Source organism: Hyperoodon ampullatus (genome assembly GCF_949752795.1).
Source record: "Hyperoodon ampullatus genome assembly, chromosome: 6".
NCBI lineage: Eukaryota > Metazoa > Chordata > Mammalia > Artiodactyla > Ziphiidae > Hyperoodon > Hyperoodon ampullatus.
This window is the reverse complement of record NC_136919.1, coordinates 6,613,268-6,641,076: the sequence shown is the minus strand read 5'-3', so window position 1 is coordinate 6,641,076 and position 27,809 is coordinate 6,613,268. Positions and strand designations below refer to the sequence as shown.

Genomic DNA, 27,809 nt, shown 5'->3' with positions numbered 1-27,809 from the left:
AACAGAGGCCTTCCCCTTCCAGTCTCTGCCTAGCTCTCCATCCTCATTCTCACCAGCCTCCACCGTGTGAAATGCTTTCCGTTCCCCAAACTGCACATCCTGCATATTCTGTTCTCTGCATAGAACATCCTACTCCTCAGTGTTTGCTCGGCGAACTCCTTTAATTCTCAGTTCAGACTGACAGCGTTCCCTGCTCCATGGCCTCGGTGCTTCTCTGACCGCTCACTACTGGCCCCTGCCTACTGCCTGCCTCTCCCAGAGCCTAGAAGCTCGAGGCAGGGGCGGGCAGCCCCATCTCCTTCCCTGCTGTGTCCCAGCATCCAGCAAGGGGCCTGCCTCGTAGCGTGCTCAATGAAAGAGTGCGCTTCTGGGTTTGTGCACACCAGGGCACGTCTGCCTTGGTGTAGCCCCAGTGCTCAGCCTGGGGCCAGGCACCCAGAGCACTCTGCAACTGTTTCAGGAAGGCAGGCAGGATGGGGAGACTTGAGAAAGGCTCACGATAGCTCCAGGGGACGTGAAGAGAGGGATGACAAAGCAAAGCGTGAAGGATCTGAGAAGCTCTTAAGAAAAAGAAACCGTAAAAGCTAGCCGTGCGTTTCACCTGAAGCTGAGAGAGTCACTACCCCTTTCCGTGGCTCTCACAAAGATGATGGCGCGGAGCCACGCCCCTCGCCAACAAGGCCTTCCCACGGTGTGTTGGGGGGTGGCCTGCGGGCGGAGGTGACGCACTGATCGGAAGTTCGTCCCCAAACTCGGCCGCCCGGGCGGCCCTAGCAGCGGCTGTGGCTGGCTGCGAGCTGGGCGATGCATCCGGCTGGGCTGTTCTGGGTCGCCGCGGCGCTGCGGCTGCTGCTGGAGGCCCACGTGGCGGCGGCGTTCGACCCTATCAGCTTGGGCATCGCCATCGGGGCCGCGTCGGCCCTCACCGGCTACCTGTCGTATAAGGACCTGTACTGCCGCTTCGCCGAGTGCTGCCGAGACGAGCAGCCGCTCAACGCGTCGGGTACGGCGGGTCTGCCCCGGAGGGGCTCGAGGGGCGCGGGCGCCAGCGCCCGGCACCCCGCGCTTACCCTGAGGTGGGGTGGGAAGGAGGAGGGTTGGGGCCTCGGCCCGGACTCCAGCCTCGGAAGCCGTGTCTTCGGAGACAGATTCTCCGGATCGTGGGGCTCTGCCCAAGTTCCTTTCTAAAAGTTTGGATGCGTTGGGATGACAGTAAGAAGAAACTGAAAGCAGCAGCCCTTCGGCGCCATGTCACCCCTGTTAAAGTAGTTTTCAGATGTGCAGCGTCTGCCCAGAAAGCCCACATTTGGCCCTCGGTTTTCTTACAAGCCGGAAGGGGTGGCTGGGGAAATAGCAAGCAGCTGAGTCAAGAGAGGGCCAATCCTTGGATGAACGAACACATTTAGCTTCCTTTTCTAGTCCATTTCCTTGAAAGTGGCGTCGTGTGACTGCAGCCCGTGTGGTTCTGCCTCGGCGCTAACCCTGGGGTTTGGCAGAGACCCTGCTGGACCACTTGCTAACCTGTGCCTCTCACTTTGGCCAGCTGGGGAGAGTGCTGCTTTTCTGGTGCACGTTTAATGTGTATTTTTCTCTCTTGTTCCCGGGCTGGCTCCTGCAGCCCTCAAGCTGAATTTGGAGGAGAAGCTCTTTGGGCAGCATCTGGCCACAGCGGTGATTCTCAAGGCGCTGACTGGCTTCAGGAACAACAAAAATCCCAAGAAACCACTGACCCTTTCCTTACACGGCTGGGCTGGCACGGGCAAGAATTTTGTCAGCCAAATTGTGGCTGAAAATCTTCACCCAAAAGGTCTCAAGAGCGACTTTGTCCACCTGTTTGTGTCGACCCTGCACTTTCCTCACGAGCAGCACATAAAACTGTACCAGGCAAGGAATTCTGTTATCCCGTCCCCTGGCCTCTCGGACCCGTCCGGGCGACCTGCTCCCTGACTCCGGCCTCTGCTGCTTTCCTTTGCACTCCCGTAGCCCCAGGCCCCTGCACACTTCGCCCCCCCCCCGTAATCCTTTGCCATCTGCAGAGTTCTCCTGCAATTTTTTTTTCTCGCTGATTCCAAAATAATACAGCTGGGTAGGTGATGTTATTTCCATTAAAAGATGGAGCCAAGAGCGGCAAGGCGACTTGCTCCTTAGAATTTTTGTGCAAATCAGAAACCGGGACCCAAATCTCCTGACTCCCAGTCCACAGGGTAGCTGTGTTGCGCGGTGCGTATCTTCAGTATCCCCATCACAGCCCTTGGTTAAGTGGAGCAGGTCATGCGATTTGCTTGGACACGACTTCATGTAAGGCTCCTCCTATGATGCAGCTTCAGCTTGGCCTCTGCGGTTAGCATTGGAGACCAGAGGAGTTTGTTTCTCCTCAGTAGCGTTCACTTCCTTTGTTCCTCCCGTCCTTCACATTCTTGGCCTTGCTGTGTTAAGTCGTCCCGTAGGGCTCTCATTTAAATGGATGTCCTTGTGAAAGTTAGTGTTCCTGCTGTTAGGTGGGGACTGAAATAAGGAATAGAAACTGAACAAGGAAGTGAAAGTGGATATTTGCCCCATAAACTGTAAGACAGGGAAGACTGCCAAAAAGAGAGAATGCTTTTCTTATTTACCAAATTCTGTCATAAATCCCTAGAAATACACGAACAAACGCTTTTCATGAAATGTCATCTAGGTCAGCACCTTTGTTCACTGCACCAGTAAAAGGCACTGGTCTTGGGATGCTGTGCCGGTCTTAGTCTAGTTTCTTATTCCTCAGTATGTCTGGTAAAATTAACATGAGATTCCCAGCCCCAGGGAGATGAAGATGACAGGTTGGTGAACAGTGAAATGATCAATATTCATGTATCTTAGACCCCGATACCTTTAAAAAGTCACATTTGGCACGTCATTTGAGTTAGGAAAACACTTATTTGCATTTTAGCACCTATCTCTCTGCCAGTTTCCACTTCTTATAGATGAAGTTTTGGAAAAGCTCTCAGCCAGTGAGTGGAGGTTAGGGTGCGAGTTTTCTTTGTTAAACCCCAGAGAGCTCTGATTTTTCACCTTCCTGAGCATGAGGAACAGTGGAGCGCTCCTCCTCCCCTGGGCCTATCTTTTGAATCCCTGCATCCTATTTCTTCTCTTATGGTTGGTGTAGGACCAGTTACGGAGGTGGATTCGGGGTAACGTGAGTGCATGTGCGAGCTCCGTGTTCATATTTGACGAGATGGATAAATTGCACCCGGGGCTCATTGATTCAATCAAGCCATTCCTAGATTACTACGAGCAGATTGATGGCGTGTCTTACCGGAAGGCCATCTTCATCTTTCTCAGGTCAGTGGGAGGTGTTTCTCTGAGGGCACACAGCCCTTCATTCTGCCAGGGCTAGAAGGAGGTCCTGGCAACCTCAGCAGGTGCCAGGGACAAAAGTGCCAACCTGGCAAAAGTGACTTGCGGACTTCTTTTACTTTGGGGTTGCTAGTGTCAGCATGGTACAGAGCAGGGGAAGGAGGAAACAAATGAAGGAAATAGTAGATAACAGGTAATTTCATTACTTGCACATGTTGTCTCTGAGGGTTATAAAAAGTTGTAGCGGACTTCCCTGGTGGCGCAGTGGTTAAGAATCCGCCTGCCAATGCAGGAGACATGGGTTCGAGCCCTGGTCTGGGAAAATCCCACATGCCGCGGAGCAACTAAGCCCGTGCGCCACAACTACTGAGCCTGTGCCCTAGAGCCTTCGAGCCACAGCTACTGAAGCCCGCGTGCCTAGAGCCCGTGCTCCGCAACAAGAGAAGCCACTGCAATGAGAAGCCCACGCACAGCAACGAAGACCCAACGCAGCCAAAAATAAATAAATAATTTAAAAAAAAAAAGTTGTAGCATGACACACCAAGTTCTGAAAAAGATTTTCAGTTCCTGAGGGCAGGTGCTATTTTTTTTTGTCTAGTAACACTTAGTAAATGTTCCTTGGTTAAGAATAAACCTTAGAGAAATATCACAATCTGATTCCATATTAGAAAACTCAGTGTTTCCTGATGATATGTGACATTTGTAAGAAGTCATTACAACCCTTTAATACATATAGACTGGCTTATATATTTGACTTTGAAACAAGCTGTATAGGGACCTCCCTGGCGGTCCAGTGGTTAAGACTTCGCCTTCCAGTGCAGGGGGTGCAGGTTCGATCCCTGATCGGAGAGCTAAGATCCCACATGCCTTGCGGCCAAAAAGCCAAAACATAAGAAAACCGAAGCAGTATTGTAACAAATTCAATAAAGACTTTAAAAATGGTCCACATCAAAAAAAAAAAAAGCTGCATAGAAAGTGGAAAAAAAAGAATAAACTTAGAGCAGGTACGTTTCCTGATTAGAGAAGTCTTTTTATTTTTAATTAATTTTTATTGGAGTATAGTTGATTTACAATGTTGTGTTAGTTTCTGCTGTACAGCAAAGTGAATCAGTTTTACGTATACATATATCCACTCTTAGATTCTTTTCCCATATAGGTCATTACAGAGTATTGAGTAGAGTTCCTGTGCTATACAGTAGGTTCTTATTAGTTATCTATTTTATGTATAGTAGTGTGTATATGTCATAGAGAAGTCTTAATGTGTGATTTTAATCTTCGTTTCTTTGGCCAACTCAGCAATGCAGGCGGGGACCTCATAACTAAGACGGCCCTTGACTTTTGGCGGGCGGGAAGGAAGAGGGAAGACATCCAGCTGAAGGACCTGGAGCCCGTGCTGTCTGTTGGGATCTTCAATAACAAACACAGTGAGTGCCCCTGGCGAGGAGCCCTCACCCTGTCCGCGGTCACGTGTCTCTCTTTAAGCCTCTCACAAAACCACAGAATCTGCTCGCCTCCGTGCCTTGGTTGAAGTAGGGACTTTTTTGGAGGGCATTCTATTCTAGAAGCTAGTTAGCAGGGGTAGCCAACCGGTCCTTACATCACGCTTGACCAAAAGAGAATCTTGAGGGCTACAGACGTGAAGCACGTGCTGGGCCCTGTTAGAGCAGCGAGCTTGGCCGGGTGACAGGGACAGGAACAGGCGAGAAACCCAGCTGTGCCTTGTTTCCCAGGTGGCCTGTGGCACAGCGGACTGATAGACAGGAACCTCATCGACTACTTCATCCCCTTCCTGCCCCTGGAGTACAGCCACGTGAAGATGTGCGTGCGGGCAGAGATGAAGGCCCGCGGTTCTGCCGTCGACGAAGACGTCGTCACCAGGGTGGCAGAGGAAATGACGTTTTTCCCTAAAGACGAGAAAATCTACTCAGACAAGGGCTGCAAGACAGTGCAGTCACGGCTGGATTTTCACTGAACTCTCATCCAGATGGGGTGAGACGCGGCTGGGAGCCCAGGGAACTCGGGGCCTGGCCTTTCCAAGCACTTTGAAGACCTCTTCAGGGTTTACACATTTGCACCTGTGGACTTGCGGGACATGGAAGCTTCTAAGGGTTGATTTTTGAAATGATGCTCATCTGTTAAGGGTACTTGTCATTTTGCAACAGGACAGCAACCGAGCTGTTCATTGTGGTTGAAGATGAACTTTTGAAGTCCCTCCCCTCCCCTGCCACTACCACTTAACTGACCTTGACAGAATGACAGAAGTGCCTTGAAAACAGCTGTGTGAGTGAGACCAAGGACTCTTTCTGACCCAACGGTACCCACACCTCAGAAGCTGAACTGAAGGAGTTCGAGGGCCCTGCTGCAATCCGGGGAGCGCTGGGTTTTCACCTGCCAGAAACATTCTTCTGCTCTAGTTCTTTTTTTTACAGAGCGCGTTGACTGACTTGAAGTATTTCCAGGTAAAATCGGTGGCACCTTCAGGCAGTGTCGTGTGGGAGGACCTGGGCCCACAGGCCGAGCACGCAGCTGGGGGAACCGCCTGTGTGTGGCATGGGGGCTCCACGCCAGGGCCCTGCAGCCAGGCAGGACGGGCAGGACCTCTCCGTCTGTCCGTGGCTTTGCTGCTGATGACAGCCCTGGTCATGGAATTCCTTCTCCCAACTCTTACTTGGTACTGATTGCCGCCTTCCTTGTACCACCTCTACTCCTTAACTTCAGCCCCGGCTAGATGTCCCCCCAGCCATATCATCCCTGAAGTCGGATCAGAACGCGACTGTTGGCCTTGAGTCCTTGGCTCCCACGGTGAAATGTTTGTCTGTTACAGTTTACACGTGGGTCAGTCTCTCACTTGACTGCACAGAACCATTTGAAGTCCGTAGGACAGAGTCCTCCACGGATGACACGTGCCGACTGAACGGTCAGCTTGCACGTTCTCGTTGCTAAAGTGGAAGTACTGGACACTAGAAGTGCTCGAGTTTTCAAGGATATGTATATTTTTTATAATGTTCTTACTTCTGAATCTTAGATAATAGAAATATGGGACATTGCTCATTTTAAAACATGGGAAGGAATAATTGCCTATTCCTTTATCAGATACTCTTAAGGTTGCGGCTGATCCTGGGTGTCATCTGAGAATGGTACCCTGTATGGCAGTGTCAGGCTGGGCTGCCCTGGCCACTGGGAAATATCCAGCCAGTGTGGATCATTCTATCTTGTAGTTGCAATGCAACTGCAGACATGTGATGAGAACATGCAGCTTTTTTCTATATAAGATGTGGCAGAATGAATGTTCCTCCCACATGGCAATGCCTTATAGAGGATCACACTTAGTCTTTAAAAAATGCCAAGGTGGGGCTTCCCTGGTGGTGCAGTGGTTGAGAGTCCGCCTGCCGATGCAGGGAACACGGGTTCGTGCCCTGGTACGGGAAGATCCCACATGCCGCGGAGCGGCTGGGCCCGTGAGCCATGGCCGCTCAGCCTGTGCGTCCGGAGCCTGTGCTCCGCAGCGGGAGAGGCCACAACAGTGAGAAGCCCGCGTACCACACACACACACAAAAAAAAGCCAAGGTGAGGCTTAAAATTTTTAGTACATGTTCTCAAGTTGGAGCTAAGTTATGTTTCTTTTGTCACCTTTTGGGTGTCTGGTCAGGAGGAGATAAGATTTTTTGTTATGATGCAATAAACTCAACACACGTTGGTTACCTTTGGACTGCTGTTAACTGATTTGTAACTTGAAAAGGCCACAGCTGCTCATGGCCCAGTATCCCCACCCCACGTAAGATGTAGACAAACTTAAATTGACCTACTGAATGTCAAATAATAAAGCCTACATTTTATCATGTGAGATGCCACTTGCAGATTTTGTTTCTGGTTTATTTGGTAGCTCTGAAAAGTTTGAGCTTAGAATAAAGGCTCTTCGATAAGTCAGGTGTCTTTAGGCTCACCGTACCCTGGACACGATGGCTGGCATTCTTTACCTCATAAAGAATCAGTATTTACCTTAGGGAGTTCCCTGATGGTCCAGCGGTGGAGAATCTACCTTCTAGTGCAGGGGACGTGGGTTTGATCCTTAGTTGGGGAACTAAGATCCCACATGCCGCAGGACAACTAAGCCCGTGTGCCACAATCAGAGAGAAGCCCGCACGCTGGAACTAAAGACCCGACGCAGCCAAAAATAAATAAAATAAATTAAAAAAAAAAGTATTAGACCTTAAAAAAACATTTACCTTAAAGGCTGTTATCCCCAAACAAATACAAAGTTAAATTGGATTAGATGATGGGTTCTACTCCATCGAGTTTTCATGGATGAAAATATCATCAGAAAGAGCTGGTCGTCTTCCTAACAAATATATTCTCCTAAAATTAACGTAGGAAGAAACTGAGGCACTCAAACGTGACTCACGGCTGCCATTCTGAACCTGAGCAAGGCCGAGCTCAGACCGGGAAACCTAATTGCCTGGTCTTGCCCGCCCTGAAGTGGTAAATAATGAAATCCTTGTTATGTTAACCAGATTTCAGCTTAATCCCTTAACCTGGGCTCTTATCTTCGACAGTGATTTGTTAACACCAGCTCTTCCCAGGACTGAGGATGGAGCCCTTTCTAGAAAGCTGAGACCCTCTTCGCCACCACGTCGTCACCCACTCCTGTAAGTTCCCAGTTGGAGGTGTTCATCCCATGAGGCTGCCCTTCTCCGTCTGGGTCTCAGGCTAATGTCGCTTCTACTTCACCCCATGCTGCCTCACCTCAAAGACTGAACTTTCCAAGGGGAGTCAGGGGACCCCTGTGTTCCCTAATTAGGGACTCCCAGGTGCTGGGGCTGCCATTTTCAGATGAACGGTTTGCCCTAATCCGTTACCCCCGGGGCCGTGACAACAGGCCAGCTTCAGGTCAACATCAAGCACTTTCCTACATTCCGTGCTGCCTTAGGGGGCCTGGGCGGGTGGGTAGCCATGAGGCAGAGGGGTCCAACCCGTCTTCTGTGCCTGCTAATAACTGCCCCTGCGAGCACTGTGCAGATGCTCCCACAGCAGCCCTCAGCAGCCCTCGTAGGCACAAAGGTGTGTTGCACAAAACAAGGCGTGCTTACATTCTGACACTGCTCTGTACTCCTGGCCGGCTTCTCAGCGGGAGGTATGTCTGTAGACTTGAATGAACTCCACAGCTGAGTGTCGGGAGCTCCAGGGGCCCCCTTGATGGAGTGTGACCCCACGGGCAGCTGAGCAAGGAGCCGGAGTTGCCAAGGTCCTCAGAGTCCGTGTCACACTCTCCTCCATTCCAGCCTGGGCTGCACTGTTAGGTCTAAATTCACAGCTTAGGGACTTCCCTGGTGGCGCAGTGGTTAAGACTCCGCCTGCCAACGCAGGGGACACGGGTTTGAGCCCTGGCCCAGGAAGATCCCACATGCCGCGGAGCAACTAAGCCCATGCGCCACAGCTACTGACCCTGTGCTCTAGAGCCCGCGAGCCACGACTACTGGGCCTGCGTGCCACAACTACTGAAGCCTGCACGCCTAGAGTCTGTGTTCCACAACAAGAGAAGCCACCGCAATGAGAAGCCCACGCACTGCAACGAAGACCCAATGCAGCCAAAAGTATAAAATAAAAAAAAATTTTTAATTAAAAACAAAAGCAAGTCACATGAATGTTTATAAATAAATAAATAAATAAATAAAATTTATTTAAAAAAAAAAAAAAAAAAAGAATCTGCCTACCAACGCAGGGGACGCAGGTTCGAGCCCTGGTCTGGGAAGATCCCACATGTTGCAAAGCAACTAAGCCCATGTGCCACAACTACTGAGCCTGCGCTCTAGAGCCTGAGAGCCACAACTTCTGAGCCTGAGTGCCACAACTACTGAAGCCCACGTGCCTAGAGCCCGTGCTCCACAACAAAGAGAACCCACCACAACGAGAAGCCTGCACACTGCAATGACGAGTAGCCCCCGCTCGCTGCAACTAGAGAAAGCCTGCACACAGCAACAAAGACCCAATGTGGCCAAAAATAAAAAAAAAAAAAATTAAAAAAATATATTCACAAATCATACACAGTTTTATTGTAAAATGGTAGCTGTTTGCATTAATAAATAAAAACACTGTTCTCAGCATCCTGGGGGGCAGCTGAGCTTCCCTAGAGGTTTGGGGAGTTCTGATTCAACATAATGAAAATTAGTAATCAGTGAGGAAGGTTTTAAGAAAATATGGCAAAACCTGGTACAGAGCGTGTGGATCATTTAGGAATGGAAAGAAGAGAAGGGCCTTTGCAAAGCTGACTGACCGGCCAGTGACAAGCTGCAGATGCTTTTCTTTCGAGGAGATTCTGTTTCTAACAAATTGTTCATGACGTTACTAAGATCATTCCCACAGTTCACAATGCTACTGTGACGAAAACTCTTGGGGAGGACATTTAGGTCTTGTCTGTGACGGGCCTGAGTGTGTCCCCTTACACACCTGTCCTTCTATAAACACTTACTGCCCTTGCGATGGTCATCCTGGGACAGATCGGCTCGCTGCTAGAGCCTCCGTCCCCAGTACAGTGACACCATCCTACAGAAGACAGGCCGAGGACTCAGGCTTTTTAGCAGTAAAGACATCACAGTGTATGTTGGAATGAGAGGAACGTAAAAACACACACAAAGCCAACAACTTAAGAGTCTGAAAAGTTTCTTCATAATGTTAAAAACCATTTTAAATAAAATTATCACATTTTCAGTAAAACTGATTCATCCTTCCTTGAAACAGAAACACTTGAAATTAAAACATGATTTTTAAAAAACCATGAGGCCTGGCGGCTGGTTGCTCCTGCTTCTGCAGGCTCTGGGGCTGTTTCCACCTGTGATGCGTCACCGACGGCCCACAGGCCCTGCCGGATGAAAATAACGCCCAGGAAAGTGCCTGTCCTGTCACACCGGGATAATTCATTTTACTCCTCTTCCGGGACCAGAGCGGGGATGCGGGAAGCGACATCTCTGGCGCCATCAGTCATCGTAGTAATAATCTAACTTGGTGAACACAGTTTTGCAGCCTTTGTCAGAGAAAACTCTCTCCTCTTTGGGGAAAAATGTCATCTCCTCGGCCACTCTGCTTACAATGTCCTCGTCAACTTCGTAGCCTCGGGACTGCATTTCGACTCGGATGCACATTTTTAGGTGTTTATATTCCAGGGGGAGGAAGGGAACAAAATAATCAATGAGATTTCGGTCAATTAAGCTGCTGTGCCAGAAGCCACCTGGGGAAAAGAAAAAGGTGCTGTTCATCCATTGTCCACCCACCTGTCCACACACATCTGCTGGGTGTCAGCCATGAGGTGGAGCCCCGCACCTGCCCTCATGGGGCTCACAGCCTAATGAGCAGTCAGACTAGCCAGGGAGCTCACCCAGGGCAACCGCGAGGGGTGACGCTCCTGTGAAAGCCAAGGGCAGGGTGAGGCCGCAGTGGGCAGGGAGGCCTCTCGAGATGTGATCGCTAAGATCTCAGGCGGGTACCCTTCCTATGCATTTATTAAAATTTTTAGATATGAAAAAAAAAAGGATCTGAAGTGGGGAAGGGGCTCACCACCCACCCTGGAGTAAGCAGGCAGGCCGAGCAGGAAAGGGAGCCGCTTCACAGAAGGTCAAAGGTGAGAAGAAGAGGCCCCAGGGAAGGACCAGCACTCCCGCATCTTGGAAATTGGCGACTGGCTGGGGTTCCAGCGGCTGGGATTAGCAACACGGTAGAGACCCACTGCGGCTGCTGGCATGTCCCGACCCTCCAGAGTGTTTGCGGGACCAAAAGCTAGAATCCTCAGTAATGTGTGAAGACAGCGCTCTGTTACGGCCACAGGGCTCGCACTTTCCCTGGATGAGGACTGCCTCTGCCCAGTCTCGGGTCCTCCAAGATTCCCGGCCTCTTGACCCTCCCACTTCCCCTTTGGAGATGACGCAGCACCCACTGGATCACACTCAGCGTTTCTTCCTGAGGAGGGCTTCCCTTCCGCCTTGCCACTTCACCCCTGTGCCTTAATCCTGGTCTGCCTCCGACATCAAGTCCATCCTGTATTTCCCCCCGCACCACCAAGAGGTTCTCTGAGCCCACCTGCTTTCAGCTCAATTCTGACACTCTCTACCTGGAGGCTCCATCAGATCCCACAGGTTAAGGACGCAGCCCCACAAGAACGTCCCCTCCTTCGGCCACCAACCAAAAGTTCGGGTTGTCACCTGTGCTTCTGAGGTTCCAATGACCCCCTCCTTGGGTTCAATTAATTTGCTAGAGCAGCTCAAAGAAACTCAGAGAAACATTTTCTTACTAGATTACCGGTTGATCATAAAAGGATATAACTCAGAAACAGCCAGCTGGAAGAGATGCACAGGGCAACGTATGTGGGAAGGGGCGTGACCCTTCCATGACCTCTGAGCGCATCACTCGCCCCAGATCTCCACGTGCTCACCAACCTGGAAGCTCTCCAAACCCTGTCCTTTTGGGGTTCCATGGAAAATTCTTTACATAGGCACGGTTGATTAAATCACTGGCCACTGGCGACTGATGCAACCTTCAGCCCCTCTTCCCTCCTGGGAGGTCTACAAGGGCTGGAGACGGAAAGTTCCAACCCTCCGATCAAGGGTTGGTTCCCCTGGAAGCCACCCCCCACCCTGGTATTTTCCAAAAGTCACTCATTAACACAAACTCTGATGTGGTTGAAAGGGGTTTGTTAGGAATATCAAAGACACCATTATGGCTCTTATCGTTTTGAAACTCCAAGGGTTTTAGGAGCTCTGGGACAGAAAATGCGGATGAAGACCAAATATACTTTTTTTTTACTATCAATCACATCTGGGGTTTATTCTTTTCTTGCCCAACGGTGCTTTGCACACAGCTGGTGCTCAATAAACATCTGACTGCCTGGATGCGGTGGAGTCTGTGGCCGTGGGAAAGCAGCACATGGAGCGCCGAGCTGGACAGCCCTGGCCAGGTCGTCGCCGGCAGGCCTGCCCTGTGCCAGGTGCGCCTGAGGCCCGAGGCAGGGGAGGGAGGAGAGCCAGGCAGACGTGGACCGGCCACCCGGTAAACAGACGATTCCAGGTGGTGCCGCGGCCTGTGAGCACTGAGCTGGGGCCATCAGGCAAGGAGAGCAGGAAGCTAATCAGCCAGGGAGTCAGGACGCCAAGGACCCGCCACACAGGGGCCCCGAAGAGTGCTCAGGTGGAGTGAGTGACTTTACAAACCACCAACCAACCACTGACCGACCACTCCGCAGTCTGCGTCCTCAGCCTGACCCCCTGCCCCGGAACTGTTCTGGAACTTCAGCCGCCTGCTCCGCATCTCTGCCTTCAGACGAGTCATCCCTTGCCGGACACGCCCCTCTTCATCTCCCACCCTCTCTGCAAACCTCCTCCTCCTCCTGCAGGCCGTCCCCTAGACGACAGTGTCACCCTGCCAAGTGCTCAAGCCAGATTCTCGATTCGTCTCTCTCATTCCCACACACAGTCCCTTAGGAAATCTTATTGTTTCCACCTTCAAAATACATCCCAGTCAGACGGTGTCCCACCTCCCCCACGGCTGCCACGCTGGACCGAGCCGCCAGCATCTCCCCCCAGGGTGTTGCAGCTGCTCCTCGCTGGCCTCCCCGTCCCTGCTGCCTTCAGTCTGTTCTCCACCCGGCAGCCAGGTGGTCCTGTTAAAACTAGGTCCGATCAGGGAACTGTCTGCTCAAAACCCTCCAGGGGCTCCCTCTTCCACTTGGAGCCAAGCCCAAGGCCCTCCTGTGGGTCCCCAGGCCTTCCACGATCTGCACCCCACGTCAAGCTCCACCTCTCATCTGACCTCCCGTCCCCTGCGTTCATCCTGGCCCAGGCACACTCCTGCCTCAGGGCTCTCGCGTGTGCTGTTCCCTCCCATGAAATGCTTTTCCCTCCCGTGTCCACATGGCTCCCTCACTCCTCGGGTCAGGCCAGATGTCACCCTCACAGTAAGCCTTCCCTGACCACTGTATTTAAAACTGCAGGGACTTCCGTGGTGGTGCAGTGGTTAACAATCCGCCTGCTAGTGCAGGGGACGCAGGTTCGATCCCTGGTCTGGGAAGATCCCACGTGCCGCGGAGCAACTAAGCCCGTGCGCCACAACTACTGAGCCTGCACTCTCGAGCCCGCAAGCCACAACTACTGAAGCCCACGTGCCACAACTTACTGAAGCCCGCGCGCCTAGAGCCCGTGCTCTGCAACAAGAGAAGCCACCGCAGTGAGAAGCCCGCGCACCACAACGAAGAGTAGCCCCTGCTCACCGCAATTAGAGAAAGCCCGCGTGCAGCAATAAAGACCCAACGCAGCCAAAGATAAATTAATTAATTAATTTTAAAAATTAAAAAATAAATAAAACTGCAGCTCACCCTCGTCCCACACCCCCCAACCCCTATTTATTGGTTTACTTTTTCCCTATTGTGGGAAAAGGGGAAGATAAATCTCTACCTCTACGTAGATATGGGTCCCAGCATCTGACACGTCTCCTTACTTGTTATCATTAGGATAGAGACTCCACGAGAGTGAGGATTTCTGTTTTGGTTCACTGCTGGGTCCCCAGTTCTTGGACCCGTGCCTGACACCTAGTAGGTGCTCAACAAATACGTTGAGTGAACGAATGAAAGGGTTCAGCCATCTGCCTAAGGCCGGAGTCAGGACGTGGCTGAGCCAGGCCTGCCCAGATCCAAAGCTCATCCTCTGGAACCCTCTGGAACCTGCAGCGTGGGTTCTAGGCCAGAAGCACTTGCTGTGGTATTCAGGGGCTGAGACTTCTACTGCATGTGTTCATACTTCTGGCATGCCAAGAATCTACTCAACACACTACAAAATATTTTGTCTTTCACCGTTAACATTCCACTTGCACGAACTGACATAAAGTACCCCATTACTGTTCATGTAACTCTGAAGTGCTATGAATTTCTTGACAAGTCTGTTTCAGAGGAGACCTTCTGTTTTACAATTTCAAGAACAAACCTGGGCAAATGGTAGCAACCCACCCACATGGCTCACGGATTTTACCCAGTGGGTCAGTCTCCAACATGGTGTCTTTCCACATCCAAGGGTTCAAGGTCAAAAGTGAATGTGTCAGGTCACTGGCAAAGCAATAAGCTTGGTAGTAAAAGCTCATGCTCCGGAATAGAGATACCTAATAGGCGGTGTGTCCTTGGGCAAGGGTTCTCTCTCTCTGAGCCTCAGTTTCCCCATCTATAAAATGAGGACAACAGTAGTTTCTACCCCAGGAGGTAATTATGGAGATTAAAGGAAACGTGCAGGTAGAGAGTTTCACACAATGCCCAGTACAGAACAGGGGCCCAACCACTGCTTGGCTGTTACTCTCGGGCACAGACCCTCAGGGTTCTAGGTTAATGTGCAGAAAGAAAGGGATCTAATGGGCCCATCTCCTCCATCAGAGGCTCCCCAGCAGCCTTCCTTGTTCCACCACCCGCTTTTACAAAGGAAAATGATTTGGCTGAAAAAACCAGGAAACGAGTTTTCAAGATCTTGATGATCAACAATGTCCCTATTTCTTTAAAACAGCATCTCTCAGACTTGCGTATGTGTAAAAGTCACCTGGAGCTTGTTAACACAGATTCCCTCAGGAATTTGGACTCAGGAGGCCTGGGGAAGGGACTGAGAATTGGTATTTCTAACCAGCCCCCAGGTGATGGTGAGGTGGTCAATTTAAAACTTAGGGGGGCGGGATCATGAAGTAGGGGGATGTTGTGCTGGGAATGGATGGCCTCGCTTACTGTTGTTTTTTTTTTTTTGGCCGCACTGCACCGTGTGTGGGGTCTTAGTTCCCCAACCAGGGATCAAACCCATGGCCTCAGCATTGGAAGTACGGCGTCTTAACCACTGGACCACCAGGGAAGCCCCCCCACTTACTGTTCTTGTTATTGAAGGCCGACACAGACAAGGCATGCTCCATGTCTCTGAGCTTGATTTCTTCCCTCTGCTTTCCACTTCTCCAGAAATCTAAAGCCACGTCTGTGATCCTTTCTGCTCCAGCATTGCTGCAAAAGAATGCTAGTGAATAAGGACTGGGGTTTTTTTCCCCAAAGCCCCCAGGCTGGAGCTCAGAGCTCTTCAAACCATGTCCCAGCCCCGACTTTACCTGAGAAATACGAAGATGGCTTTCTGATAGGAGACCCCATCCAAGTTGTCATAATAGTCTAGGTAAGGCTTGATGGCGTCTATGAGGCCAGCATGCATCTTGTCCATCTCATCAAATATGAAGATGGACCTTGCACAGGCACTCACGTTGCCGCGAATCCACGACTGTAACTGATCCTGAGTGACAAGGGGGAAGAGCCAATACAGATGCTCAGAAGTGCGAGTGACACCACCAGAGTGAGCATTAACGCTACAACTGCCTCTACAAAGGCTGCATTTACGGACTGCTTACTGTGTGCTCCCCACTGTGCTAAGAACTTTATATAAGCTCTTTTGTTTCTCACCATAACGCCATGTAGTAGGCATTATCATACCCATTGTACAGATGAGAAAACTGAAGCACAGAGAGCATAGTCAACTGAGAATACAAAATTTGCCCAAGATTACAAAATTAGTATGTGACAGAGCTAAGATCTGAATCCCACCCTGCCTGATTCCAAGGCCCCACACTCTGATTGTAATTCTTGTCCTGCAACATGTCACGTCAATGCCGTGTCACTGAGTTGTTGGGCCTTTGTCATCAAAATGACAATGTTAATACATATCCTGTGTACACCAGCCTTCTTGGAAGAAGGCAGAGACCAAGTAACCTCTTTTCTCATTCAGTCCTTAGATCAGCCTGGAGAAGGGGCTCTAACTTTCCAGTGGGGGAAGTGAGGAGAACTCCAGAGCATACACACTTGGGGATGAGTGTGGTGAGGCAACACTCTTGAGTTTCTGGAACAATGCCTGGAGGTTGCTGAAATAAATTTGCTTAAGTGGAACATTCCCTAAGAACATATTTAGGTACTTCTTATATTAAACAATCAAGATAAGAGCGAGAAAGGACCCTTTACATCAGAAATTTGAATTATGGTTCTATACAGTTCTTTCCTGGGTGTAAGGAGAAAGAATTAGCTATCTGTTTCTGAGGAAAAATCTGTAAGTTACAATGACTTGACTTCTTGACTTCTTATGATTTGGCGTTTTGCTTGGCTACTCGGACCACGGTTACAATGTTCCATGGGTACATATTTAAGCAGTAACTCTGCTCTGTAGGTATGAACTAACCTCTATTTACAGGACGAGAACCTTAGGGGAGCTGAAGTGACTTGCCAGAGTCCACAAAGCGAACCACCTTTTTTTTTTTTTTTTTTTGCAGTACGCGGGCCTCTCACTGTTGTGGCCTCTCCCGTTGCGGAGCACAGGCTCCAGACGCGTAGGCTCAGCGGCCATGGCTCACGGGCCCAGCCGCTCCGTGGCATGTGGGATCCTCCCGGACCGGGGCACGAACCCATGTCCCCGGCGTCGGCAGGCGGACTCCCAACCATTGCGCCACCAGAGAAGCCCCGCGAACCACCTTTTAAACAAGGATTCCTTCATGTCTGGCAGGCTCCAGCAACCAAGGTCTTCCCATTCTGCTTCTCCCACTTACAGACAATAGCAGAGAACATGTATCGAGCACTCACTGCAGGTTAAGATGCTGTTCTAAGCACTGTTCATACAATGTTTTATTGTGACCTTCCAAAACCCACCATAGTAGTTACTACTGTGTTCCCTATTTCACAGATGAGGAAACTGAGGTGTAGAGAGATTAAGTAACTTGCTCAAAGTCACACAACTATTAAACAGTGAAGACAGAATGCTAACTAGGATGACTAACTCATCTCTATTTGCCTGGAACTTTCTCAGTTGTAGCACCGAAAGTCCCACATCCCAGAAACTCCTGGACAGTTGGTGACCCTGATGCTCTCCCAAGCCAAAGGGAAAAATGTGTTCGCACAAGTGAGGATTAAAAAAGGCAATAGTTAACATTGATTTGAACGCTTATGTGCCAGGCATCATGTTACATACTTGACACACAGAGCTCAAGAAATCCTCACAACTGCCATTTGACAGATGAAGAACCTGAGTCTCAGGGAGGTCTTGTGACTTTCCCACAATTACACAGCTGCAAGGAGCCTTAGGGCTCAAATCCAGGTGTGCCTGCCAACAAAGCCAGACTGTTAAATAGGGAGTTAAACCGTAAAAGCAGACTGAGGCCTCCCTAGAAACATTTCCTCTTTTATAAAACATGTTAGATTTGAAGATCTTTAAGCTGGATTTGATTATGTCCATCTCTCAAATCCTATGACCCCACTTAATATCACACTGAGCCTGTTTTCAGAAACCACCACGAGCCTTGATGGTATAATTGCTTCCTGCATCTCCAACCCTCTGTAAGTCCCACACTTTTCAAAGGGGGAACTGATGCATTTTCAGGGCTCACTCATTTCAACACGGAATTTCCAAATCCCGTTCCCCAACAAAGAAACCCCAAACCCAGCATCATCCAGGAAGGATCCCGAAATCTGGCCCTTGCCTTATACAGGGTGATGTTGGAGATGTGAGGGAAGTGCAGTGTGGCCACAAACAGGTGGACGTAGTCACTGTTCAGACCACCCTCGTAAATATTCTCTGCGATGATCTTGCTGACAAAATTTTTGCCGGTGCCCGTCCACCCGTGTAGGGAGAGGGTGAGAGGTTTCTTGGGCTTCGGGTTGCTTATGAAGCCAGACACAGCATTTAAGATGACTTTCTTTGCAAGATGCTGTCCAAAGAGCTTGCTGTCCAGATCCTTCTGCAGCGCTGGGAAAAACAAAGCCAGTCAGGCGGGGAGGAGGGGGACACACGTGGCAAAACGCAGCCCAGTTTACAGGCTCATGGGAAAGTCAGCGAAGCCCGCTAAGCTCTTCAAGCGTCTAGTGAGACGCGGATGTAGGTAAGCACTTGGCCCAGGTGACCGGCGGGTCCAGCAGGCCCTCCCTCTACTAGTCCTGCCCGTTCCCGAGCCCTCTTTCCTGAAGAGACCCTTGGCTCCAGTGCCTCCGCCACCAGCGTGAGCCCCTCATCCCCGCTCGGTCCCTCCCGCCCCACGCCCGGCAGGAAAAGGGCGGCGGTTCGGCCCTTACTGCTCCGCGCCGTTAGAGTCCCCACCAGCCTTCCCATCTCCGGCGAGGAAGGAGTAAAAACTCTCTGGAGTTAGTTTCCAATCGTCCACACTCCCAGTTTCTGAGCGAAGGTGCCCAAACAGCAGCTGGCCTCCGCAGGTCTCCGACCAAAGTCCGGTCTGCCTGTGGCCGTGGCCCAGGAGCCAGGCCCCATCCCGCACTCCGGTTCCGGGTCCAGCCCCCGCTGGCCTCAGCCCTGCCCGGGCTTCCGGGTCTCCTGGACCCCAGCCTCTGACCCCCGCCCCAGCCCTAGCACCAGCCCCCAGCGCCCCCCGGGCTTCCGGGCCTCCTGGACCCCAGCCTCTGACCCCCGCCCCAGCCCTAGCACCAGCCCCCAGACCCTTCCCCATCCTACCGTCCCGGCTGAGGCTCCGCTTCTGGCTGCAGCACTCGGCGAACAGGCAGTAGAGGCGCGGGTAGGAGATGTAGCCGGTGAGGACGCCGGCCAGGGCCAGTCCCAGGCTGATGGGCTCCACCGCCCGCACCGCCAACGGCGCCAGCAGCACCAGGCCCAGTGCGGCCCGGCCCAGCTTCATGCCCGGACCCGCGCCGCCCGCGCGTTCTCACGCCTACCGCAGACCGGCGCTACCGCCAGACTACACTTCCGGTCCCTCCCTCCGGGGGCCGCCATCTTTGTAGCGGGCGGACCTCCTCCGACGCCGGCGGCCGCCATCTTTGTGAGGGGCACGGCCCTTGCCTGCTTTGGGCGCTGGGGCCGCTGGAGGGGCCAATTTTTTTTTTTTTTTTTTTTTTTTTTTTTTTTTTTTTGCGGTACGCGGGCCTCTCACTGTTGTGGCCTCTCCCGTTGCGGAGCACAGGCTCCGGACACGCAGGCTCAGCGGCCATGGCTCACGGGCCCAGCCACTCCACAGCATGTGGGATCTTCCCGGACCGGGGCACGAATCCGTGTCCCCTGCATCGGCAGCCGGACTCTCAACCACTGCGCCATCAGGGAAGCCCGCCAATTTTTTTTTTAATAAAACATTTTTGGGAACAGTTTTACATTTATAGAAAAGTTGACAGGACAGTACAGAGAGGTTCCATATTACCACACCCCCGCCCGCACAGTTTCCCCTATTATTAACATCTTACATTAGTATGTTACATTTGTTAAAATTAATGAACTTATATTGCTAGATTGTAACTAACTAAAGTTTCTTCATATTTCCTTAGGTTTTACCTAACGTCCTATTTGTGATCCGGGATCCCATCCAAGATACCACCTTATATTTAGTTGTCATGTCTCCTTAGCTCCCCTTGGCTGTGGCTGTTTCTCAAACTTTCCTTGGTTTTGATGACCTTGAGAGTTTGGGGGGAGTACTGGTCAAATCTTTTGTAGGATCCCCAACTATTGGAATTTGTCTGATGCTTTCCTTATGATTAGACTGGAGTTACGGGTTTTGGGGAGGAATATACTTTACAGAGATAAAGTGCTGTTTTTATAACATCATATCAAAGGTACATACAGTCAACATGATTTCTGACTGTTGATGTTGACCTGCATCACCTGGACAAGGTAGTGTTGGTCAGGTCTCTCCCAGGTAACGATAGTTCCACTCATTCATTCATAATTTTTTTTTTTTTTTTTGCGGTACGCGGGCCTCTCACTGTTGTGGCCTCTCTCATTGCGGAGCACAGGCTCCGGACGCGCAGGCTCAGCAGCCATGGCTCACGGGCCTAGCTGCTCCGCGGCATGTGGGATCTTCCCGGACCGGGGCACAAACCCGTGTCCCCTGCATCGGCAGGCGGACTCTCAACCACTGCGCCACCAGGGAAGCCTCATTCATTCATAATTTTGAGGATCGCCTATGGACTCGATCCTGGGGATTCAAGAAAAAAATGAGGCACACGTGATTCCTGCCTTCAGTGAACTTGCATTCATTCGAGTGAAGGGGAAAAAAAGCTAGAAGAAAATCTAGTTTACAGATGAGAAAACTGAGGCTCCGAGGCAAACGGATTTGTCCAACGACTTAAGGAAGCTGTGAGCAGGGCTCGGATCTGACTCCAAAGCCACACCTCTCTAATCACACAGTATCTGCTTTAAATCAGCCCAGGAGTCAACCGACCTGTTCTTTCCTCGTCACAACCTGTGTAACTATCTCAGGAAAAATGGCACAGGTGGGCCATACCTGACAGCTCAGAGGCTGGAGCCTGTCCACCTCTTTTAAACTAAATGAGAAAACCCCTCTCAGTGACTGAATTCTGCTTTTGAGCTGCCCAACCCCCAGACTCTGAACACATTACCTAGCGTTGGTATAAGAAGACGCAGTACAAACAATAAGGCTGGGTCCATTTCATATTTAATACTTAAGTGCTAAAAGTGATAGAAATTGTTTTTTCTTTCATAATGAAAAGAAACAGATAACTTTGTAAAAGTCAGAAAATACCAGTGTCCCTTTGATCTCAACCTAGATTTTTCTGCTGTCAGCTGGATCCACCATAAACAGTGACGGATGCATTTCTGAACCCCACTCCAGATACTTGAAAATAGGAGACATGATTGCATATATAATAATAATAAAACCACAATCTAAAGGGTATTATCTCACCCTGAAACACACAACTGTTTCCTCCTGACCCAGGGCAAATATTAGGAGAAAGCCAACATATTTACAAACGAGATTTAATAATGCTCTCAAGAATAGAGTTTGTCCCCAAATAGGAAAACTACACATTGTTTCAAAAGGTACAAATTCAGTGCCTGAAAAAGCCAGCAGGTAAGCAGCAGGACTGATAGAGTCTGTTTTGGGAACTGTCTGCTAGCCAATGAGCAGGCTTCTGTCCAGGAAGCCTTTTATCAGGGGGATAAAGGGAGTGAACGACACTGTTTACATCCCACTTTGCACCTCTCCCCTTTAGCCTCCCTCAGTACCGCCTGTTCATCTTCTTGAACTTCTCGTAGTGATAGTCATCCGTGGCCTTCTCGTTAGCAGGACGCTTGCGGTTGGGAGGGGACCCTGAGAAGGAAAAGAGGAAAAGCTGTTTGCCATGCTGGAAGCCAACAACAGGCTTAGCTCCACGTAGGCAAGGACGACCATGCCTGTCTCACTCCCTACAGGAGCCCCAGTGCCTACTCTAGTGAACAGGAACATAGTAGGGCCTCAGTAAGTAAGTAAGTGTTTTTGGGTGAATAGCAATAAACACGGTGGAGTCAGGTGCCAGCCAAAACATGCTGACTTCAATGTTAGACCAGGTGAACAGCAGTAGCTACGCTTCATTGAGAGCTTGACAACATACCAGGCGTGGCACTAAATCTTTTTAGACAAGACTTCCTTTCACCCACCCGGCAATCCTAGCAGGGGCATGTTACCATCTCTGCTCAGAGAGGTTAGCTGATTTGCTCAAGGTCACTCAGGAAGTGAAGGTGGGCTGAGTTGAACCCAAGTCTGGTGCCTCCAAAGTCCCTGCTTCCTAGGTATTAATAATAGGAAGCTCTTTGGGAATCAAAGACTACACAGCTGAGGTGTTACAGAAAATAATTTCTCAAGTAGGAAGGAAGAAACAGAGCAACAGGCTGGATTTTCAGAAGCCTCAGCAAATTTAGCATTTCCTTAGAATCATCCCATTGTTGATGAGAAAGATGGCACCGCCTGGTGCTGGTGAGCACGTGGGAAAGGGGCACTGCTGGATGCTGCTGGCGGGAGAACAAATTAGGATCATTTGGTGAGTTCTCAGAAGGCAGCTTAAGGACATGACATGGGCAAGAATGATCATCATTAAATAGGGAAAAATGGGAAACAACCTAAGTGTCCCGCCAGAGGGAAATGGTTAGACTATAGGACATCTATCTATACAGCAGAACGTGATATGGCCATTGAAAGGGAAAATGTATTTACTGTCATGGAGAGACAGGCAGAGCACACTAAAAAGCTGTGAGATCCTATTAAGTATGTATACAGCATCTGTATATTTTTTAAAAGTGGGCAAGGTTATACACAGTCAGCCCTTGGTATCCCTGTGTTCCGCATCCATGGATACAGAGGGCTGACTGTGGGACTTGAGCATCCACAGATTTTGGTGTCTGCAGCGGGTCCAGGAACCAGTCCCCCACGGACACTGAGGGATAACAATATATAAAAATGTTAACAGGGGCCGTCTTTGGGTGGTGAAATTATGATTAACTTTTAATTTACTTTTGCTTATTGAAATTTTCTAATTTTTTGAGTTTCTATTATATTTGACAGCCCAGTGAATCCTTAGAGCAACCCCAAGTGGTAAGTTTGATTACTATCCCCATCTTAGAGGTAAAGAAACTGAGGCTTGGAAAGGGGAAGGCACGTGACCATGGTCCAGAAAATGGACTAGAACCCAGATGCCCTGACCCCAAAGCCCAAGCGCCGCCCCTGCCGAGTCCCTCCCCACCTCCACGGGCCCTGGGCAACGGTCACGCCAGGCGACCCGAGGCCTCTGCTGTACTCACGCTCAGGCTCCGGCTTCTCTGTGTCACCCACTCTTAACGGTCGGGCTTTGGGCTCTTCTTTGTTTCTCCGTATGGGCGCATTGAGCTCCTCGTGATAAACTGGACCAAAAGAGACCAGGGGACGGGTCAGACAGACTTTGGGAACCCAGGGACCTCGACCCAGTGGCGTGGGCTGGAGCTGCTTCCCCAGAGACACGACACTTACATCGGTTGTGCTGCACATAATTCACAGCCATGTTGGTGGGCACGAAGGATGTCTCGCTGTCTTTCTTCTTGTTCTGCTGCTCTGCCAGCAGACGGGCCTTGGCATCCTCCGTGGAAATGATATTTTTTATTTTAGCACTACGGGGAGAAAGGAGCCACACCACAGTGAGATCGTCACACCTCTGGCCCTCAGACGGAACTGACTAAGGGGGCTGGCAGCCCCCCCGACTGCATAAGGACGTCATCTTTCTTGGCGCACAGCTCTCTACAATTTACCAACTCCCCTGCGGTCAGACTGTCACGGAGCTCTCCCAGCATCAGAGATGCAGGAGTTACTCTCTTCTGATCAAGAGGAAATTGAGCTGGAGGTCAGGTGAACTGACTAAGGCTCAAAGCTAGTAAGGCCAAAAAGGAAGCGAGAACCCAGAAGTCTCCCAACTTCCTACCACACCCGAAGATGATTATGACCACTGTATTTCCTCCATAAAAATCCCCTTTTGGAGCAGATGCTTTGTAGTAAAAGTGAAAGACAGATCACGGGGTGGGTGAGCCTTTATCATTGCTCCTGCTAGAATAAAGCAGAAGAATACAAGGACCTGAATAGAAGAGCTGAAGAGCTGTGAACAAAGGCTAAATAAAAACATTCTTGTTTTCGGCAGGCAGAGTCCCTTGTCTCTTTAACTACTTCTGACCAACCCTCCAGAGAAACTCCGGGCAACAACCATGTCAGTCTGCCACAGAAGACAGTTTATATCTGTGGGTGTCCAAGGAGACAGGTTAAGAAACAGTCCCTTAACTTTTAACTGGAAAACAGAGAGCTCGTCTTTTCTGCCTAGGGGCGGGAGAGAGGCATGACCGTGGGTCTGAAACGCACTCGATGCCGAGGTCCACCTCCGGGATGCCGCTCAGCATCTGGTTGGACAGCATCTCCTCAGTCTTCTTTGCTGAGGAAACCCGGATGTTTTCCGGCAGTTCGTAAAGGCAGTCCTCTGCATTCTTTGGCTTAACTTTCTGTTCCTCGTGTTCCACGATCCCTTTCCGCTTCTTCAGCTCCGTCTCAATGTACTTCATCCTGAAATGAGATACCCAAAGGCCTCAAAAAGGGGCAAGAAGGCTCACAACGGGTGTCTTTTAAATGGTCCCCAGCACTGGCTCACGGAGCCATGATGGCTGATGATGAAGTTGCCATCGTTTCATGGAGAAGGAGAAAAATAAAAATAACTTGAGTTTTTAAATCAAGCTAAAATTTTTCAACTTAAAGCACCAACCTACATATTATGAGATTCTGTCCTACCACACCATGTGTAAGGTTCTTCGAAGACAAAAAGATAATGGTAGATGGTAGTTTGTTTAACAGCCTTGTTGGCAAAATGAAAAATAGGCAAGTCCATTGTTTATCCCTGCAATTTTGGGGGGATGGAACATTACTAGTCAAGGAATCTAAAATTCCAAGAACCACACTTTTAAAGAATTTTTGAATTTTTCAAAGTTCTCAAGCCTCAGGCGGTGGGGAAAGGGGAGGCAGGGGCGCAAGAGGGGCCGATTTGCTGTCTCTGGGTGAGTCTAGAAATGTCATCTGTGACAGAATATCTTGGACTCTGTCTGGCTGGAGCCCTCCCCCAATCTCTTACTGATGAACAGACTGACACCTACATGTCAGCATCCTCGTCCCTTCGGTTGGTTTCTGCAGAAAATGACGTCCCCAGATGGAGGTCTTCCTCTTCACTGATCCTAAAAAGAGAGAACAGTGAAGCAGAGCCTTAGAGTCACAGCTAAATGAGGCTGAGTGTGATGTTACATGAATAAAACAAGTATGCAACGAAATGTACAACATCCTGTTTACGGTCAAAAAATATATACATATATATGATATGTAAATCGAAGGAACTCTAGGAATGTATGCAAGCACCCTGACGGCCTCTGGAGATACCTCGGGGGAATGAGTAGATTCGTTTATATTTCACTTTTGTATTGTTTGTATTATTTTTGTAATTGTTTCTATGTTTTCCTCAAAAAAGAAAAACAACTTCCACATGGGTTTGAAAGACAATATATAGCGGCTTCCCAGGTGGTGCAGTGGTTGGGAGTCCGCCTGCCAGTGCAGGGGACATGGGTTCGAGGCCTGGTCTGGGAGGGTCCCACATACCGCGGAGCAACTAAACCCGTGCGCCACAGCTGCTGAGCCTGCGCTCTAGAGCCCGCGAGCCACAACTACTGAGCCCGTGCGCCACAACTACTGAAGCCCACGTGCCTGGAGCCTGTGCTCCGCAATGGGAGAGGCCACTGCAATGAGAAGCCCACGCACCACAACGAGGAGTGGCCCCCGCTCGCTGCAACTAGAGGAAGCCCACGTGCAGCAGCGAAGACCCAACGCAACCAAGGATAAATAAATAAATTTTTTTTAAAAAGGCAATATACAATGCATCTTTACAAGAGGTGCCTACCCGCATCACTCTAAGTTAACTTTTGAAGAGTTTTTGTTTTCTTTGTTTTTAAACAACATACCGTTTACAAAGCACAAAGGGTACTCCAAGATGTCTCATTAAAGCTGTGGCAGGACCCAGCTCCCTGGGGGAACACAGACCCAGGCAGGGGCTGCAGGTGAATTTGCCTCTCAGCCAGTTTTGCACTTACTTATCTTTGCCCCTTTCCTTTAGTTTCTTCATGTCCACCATCCCGCCTGTCTTCATCTGAAAGGGATCATCCTGCAGACAGCAAACACAGCTGAGAAGAAGCATCTATATAACTTGCAGTGGAATTTTTTTTTTTCTTTTAAGAAAACACAATCATCCACTGAAGAGCAGCCACATCTTCCCACTGCCCAGGGAGGACCCCACAACTCACCACTAGAGTGGTCTCTTCTTGTACCTTCTCTCCCACCAGCAGGGCTACAGCACTAAGAAAAGCCAAAAAGTGGGGGAGAGAGAGAGAAAGGGCACAATTCAGAGATAAGGAGAAACATTTAGGAAATCTGTAGGCTGCAACATTAGGGCAAGGGTGAGATTTGCGGGGTGAACACTGAAGTCGGCTGGAAAAGCCTACAAGAATAACAGGGTCCAAGAAACACTCTAGATGCTGGAGGTGGGGGTAGTGGTGATGTCAGTGGTATATTTTCCTGTAAAGTCATTTAGCATTATCTTGGCTTAGAAAACTCATTTCTAAGATTATGCCTTCAGGGAAAATGAAGCTAAAGACAAATGCAGGAAAATACTATTGCAGCCTTATTTGATGGTGAAATTTAAAAAAATGATCTACAGGTCCCAAACTAAGAGGTAAGTTAAATTATGATATGTACATCTGATAGAATATTATGCAGATATTAAAAAGGTTTTTGGAAAAATTACCCACAATGTGGTTGAATGCCCACAATATCATAAGTTGAAGGTACAGTAGTCCCCCTTTATCTGTGGTTTCACTTTCCACAGTGTCAGTTATCTGCAGTCCAAAAATATTAAATGGAAAATTCCAGAAATAAAAAATTCATAAGTTTTAAATTACCAGCTGTTCTGAATGGTGTGATGAATCTCTGCCATCCTGCCCCGTCCCACAGAGGAGGTGAATCATCCCTTTGCCCTGAGTGTCCACACTGTATATACTACCCACCCATCAGTATAGGAAAAAATAATCTACATAAGGTTCAGTACTACCCAGGCTTCAGGTATCCACTGGGGGTCTCAGAACATAGCCCCCGTGGATAAGAGGGGACTACCGAAGAAGAACAGAATAAAAGTAAAGCTGCTCATCGTCTTTACAAAAAAGAGAGCAAACAGACAGGAAAAGAACATTAAATGTTAACACTGATCACCTCTGTATGGGAGAATTATGGGTACTGTTTATTTTCATGATTATACTTTTCTAAATTTTCCCAAACTCTTAACGATCAGTGTGCATTTCACAATTAATCACAGTGTGCATTTGACAATAAAAACACTGATCAATGACCTGTTTCTGTACCTCTGGAGCAAACTTCAAGATCACAAGGCTCGGGGCATGTCCTGGTTAAACATCTGCAAAAAACGCTTGGACCCCTCCCCAGGCAGTACAAGGTGTAAAGTGTGTCAAGAGAAGGGGCTATGTCTGAGGAGGTATTTGTGACAGCGACCGGGTGGGGATGGGGGAGTCGGGGTAGGTGGTGTCTCGGTCATCCCCTCCTCTTCCGGGTCCTCTCCCCCACGCAGTACCCACCTCACCCCGTTGGGCCTCTTCCTCAAGTTCTGCACCTCTCGGGTCTCTTCCAGTTTTAATCTAAAAAGGCAATGCACAGGATGAGAGACCCTCCACGGAACTCAGAGTCAAAAGGCAGCTTCGAAGGACATCCCTGCCTCGCTGCCTGCCCGCAGTGGTCCAGAGGGTGACTCTGCGTCTGGACCCACCAACGGGAGTCAGAACCGCTGCGCATGCCAGGGGCACCTCTCCCAACCATGAGACCCTGGGGCGGCGGTCTCATCCCTAGGGGCCTCAATTTCTTCACAGAAGGGGATAACAACCCGGCTCATAATTAGCAATGTTGTCAACAAGGTGCCTGGCCGGTGGTGAGTCCCCCTAGGCTGCCTCTCTCTTCCTGCCCCGTGGAAGCCCGCCCCAAACGCACCGAACTTCCTCTGAGTCCTGCTCATCTTCCTCCGACTCCGAATCGGCCCGGCGCCGGCGGAAAGCCTTCCCGGTGACCGGCATACTCGCGCCAACCCCACGGTCTAGCCGCCGAGCCCCTGCGCTGAGATCTAGGAT

At 49.9% G+C, this 27,809-nt stretch overlaps 3 protein-coding genes across 3 annotated transcripts; 1 reads left to right on the top strand and 2 right to left on the bottom strand.

Annotated features, from left to right (window-relative positions):
• Positions 1-804: 804 nt before the first annotated feature.
• TOR1B (torsin family 1 member B) lies at positions 805-5,302 on the top strand (the record flags this gene model as incomplete). Its single annotated transcript, XM_079707202.1, has 5 exons — positions 805-1,003; positions 1,619-1,884; positions 3,140-3,315; positions 4,627-4,754; positions 5,061-5,302. The coding sequence occupies 5 exons, from the start codon at positions 805-807 to the stop codon at positions 5,300-5,302; spliced, it is 1,011 nt and encodes a 336-aa protein (XP_079563328.1).
• A 4,674-nt stretch (positions 5,303-9,976) lies between these two features.
• Positions 9,977-19,008, bottom strand: TOR1A (torsin family 1 member A). Its single transcript, XM_079706417.1, has 5 exons — positions 18,813-19,008; positions 17,830-18,095; positions 15,430-15,605; positions 15,201-15,328; positions 9,977-10,552 (listed from the first exon to the last, which is right to left on the bottom strand). The coding sequence occupies exons 1-5, from the start codon at positions 18,991-18,993 to the stop codon at positions 10,302-10,304; spliced, it is 1,002 nt and encodes a 333-aa protein (XP_079562543.1). The 5' UTR covers positions 18,994-19,008; the 3' UTR covers positions 9,977-10,301.
• Positions 19,009-21,066: 2,058 nt separating this feature from the next.
• LOC307054632 (splicing factor C9orf78) lies at positions 21,067-27,770 on the bottom strand. Its single transcript, XM_079706432.1, has 9 exons — positions 27,673-27,770; positions 27,267-27,326; positions 25,926-25,977; positions 25,716-25,786; positions 24,735-24,812; positions 23,956-24,153; positions 23,083-23,219; positions 22,878-22,976; positions 21,067-21,414 (listed from the first exon to the last, which is right to left on the bottom strand). Exons 1-9 carry the CDS (start codon positions 27,753-27,755, stop codon positions 21,323-21,325), a joined length of 870 nt encoding a protein of 289 aa, XP_079562558.1. The 5' UTR covers positions 27,756-27,770; the 3' UTR covers positions 21,067-21,322.
• Between the last annotated feature and the right edge of the window lie 39 nt (positions 27,771-27,809).

Bases quoted from the DNA above. Each gene is read 5' to 3' on its own strand.
- LOC307054632 (XM_079706432.1), bottom strand. From the start codon at position 27,755: ATGCCGGTCACCGGGAAGGCTTTCCGCCGGCGCCGGGCCGATTCGGAG. The intron at 24,813-25,715 runs GTAAGTGCAAAA...CTCTCTTTTTAG, and splicing joins AAGGAAAGGGGCAAAGATAA to GATCAGTGAAGAGGAAGACC. The intron at 22,977-23,082 runs GTAAGTGTCGTG...CTTTTGGTCCAG, and splicing joins TTATGTGCAGCACAACCGAT to TTTATCACGAGGAGCTCAAT.
- TOR1A (XM_079706417.1), bottom strand. From the start codon at position 18,993: ATGAAGCTGGGCCGGGCCGCACTGGGCCTGGTGCTGCTGGCGCCGTTG. The intron at 18,096-18,812 runs GTAGGATGGGGA...TGTTTTTCCCAG, and splicing joins GCGGAGCCTCAGCCGGGACG to CGCTGCAGAAGGATCTGGAC. The intron at 15,329-15,429 runs GTAAAGTCGGGG...ATTCTTTTGCAG, and splicing joins GCCATCTTCGTATTTCTCAG to CAATGCTGGAGCAGAAAGGA.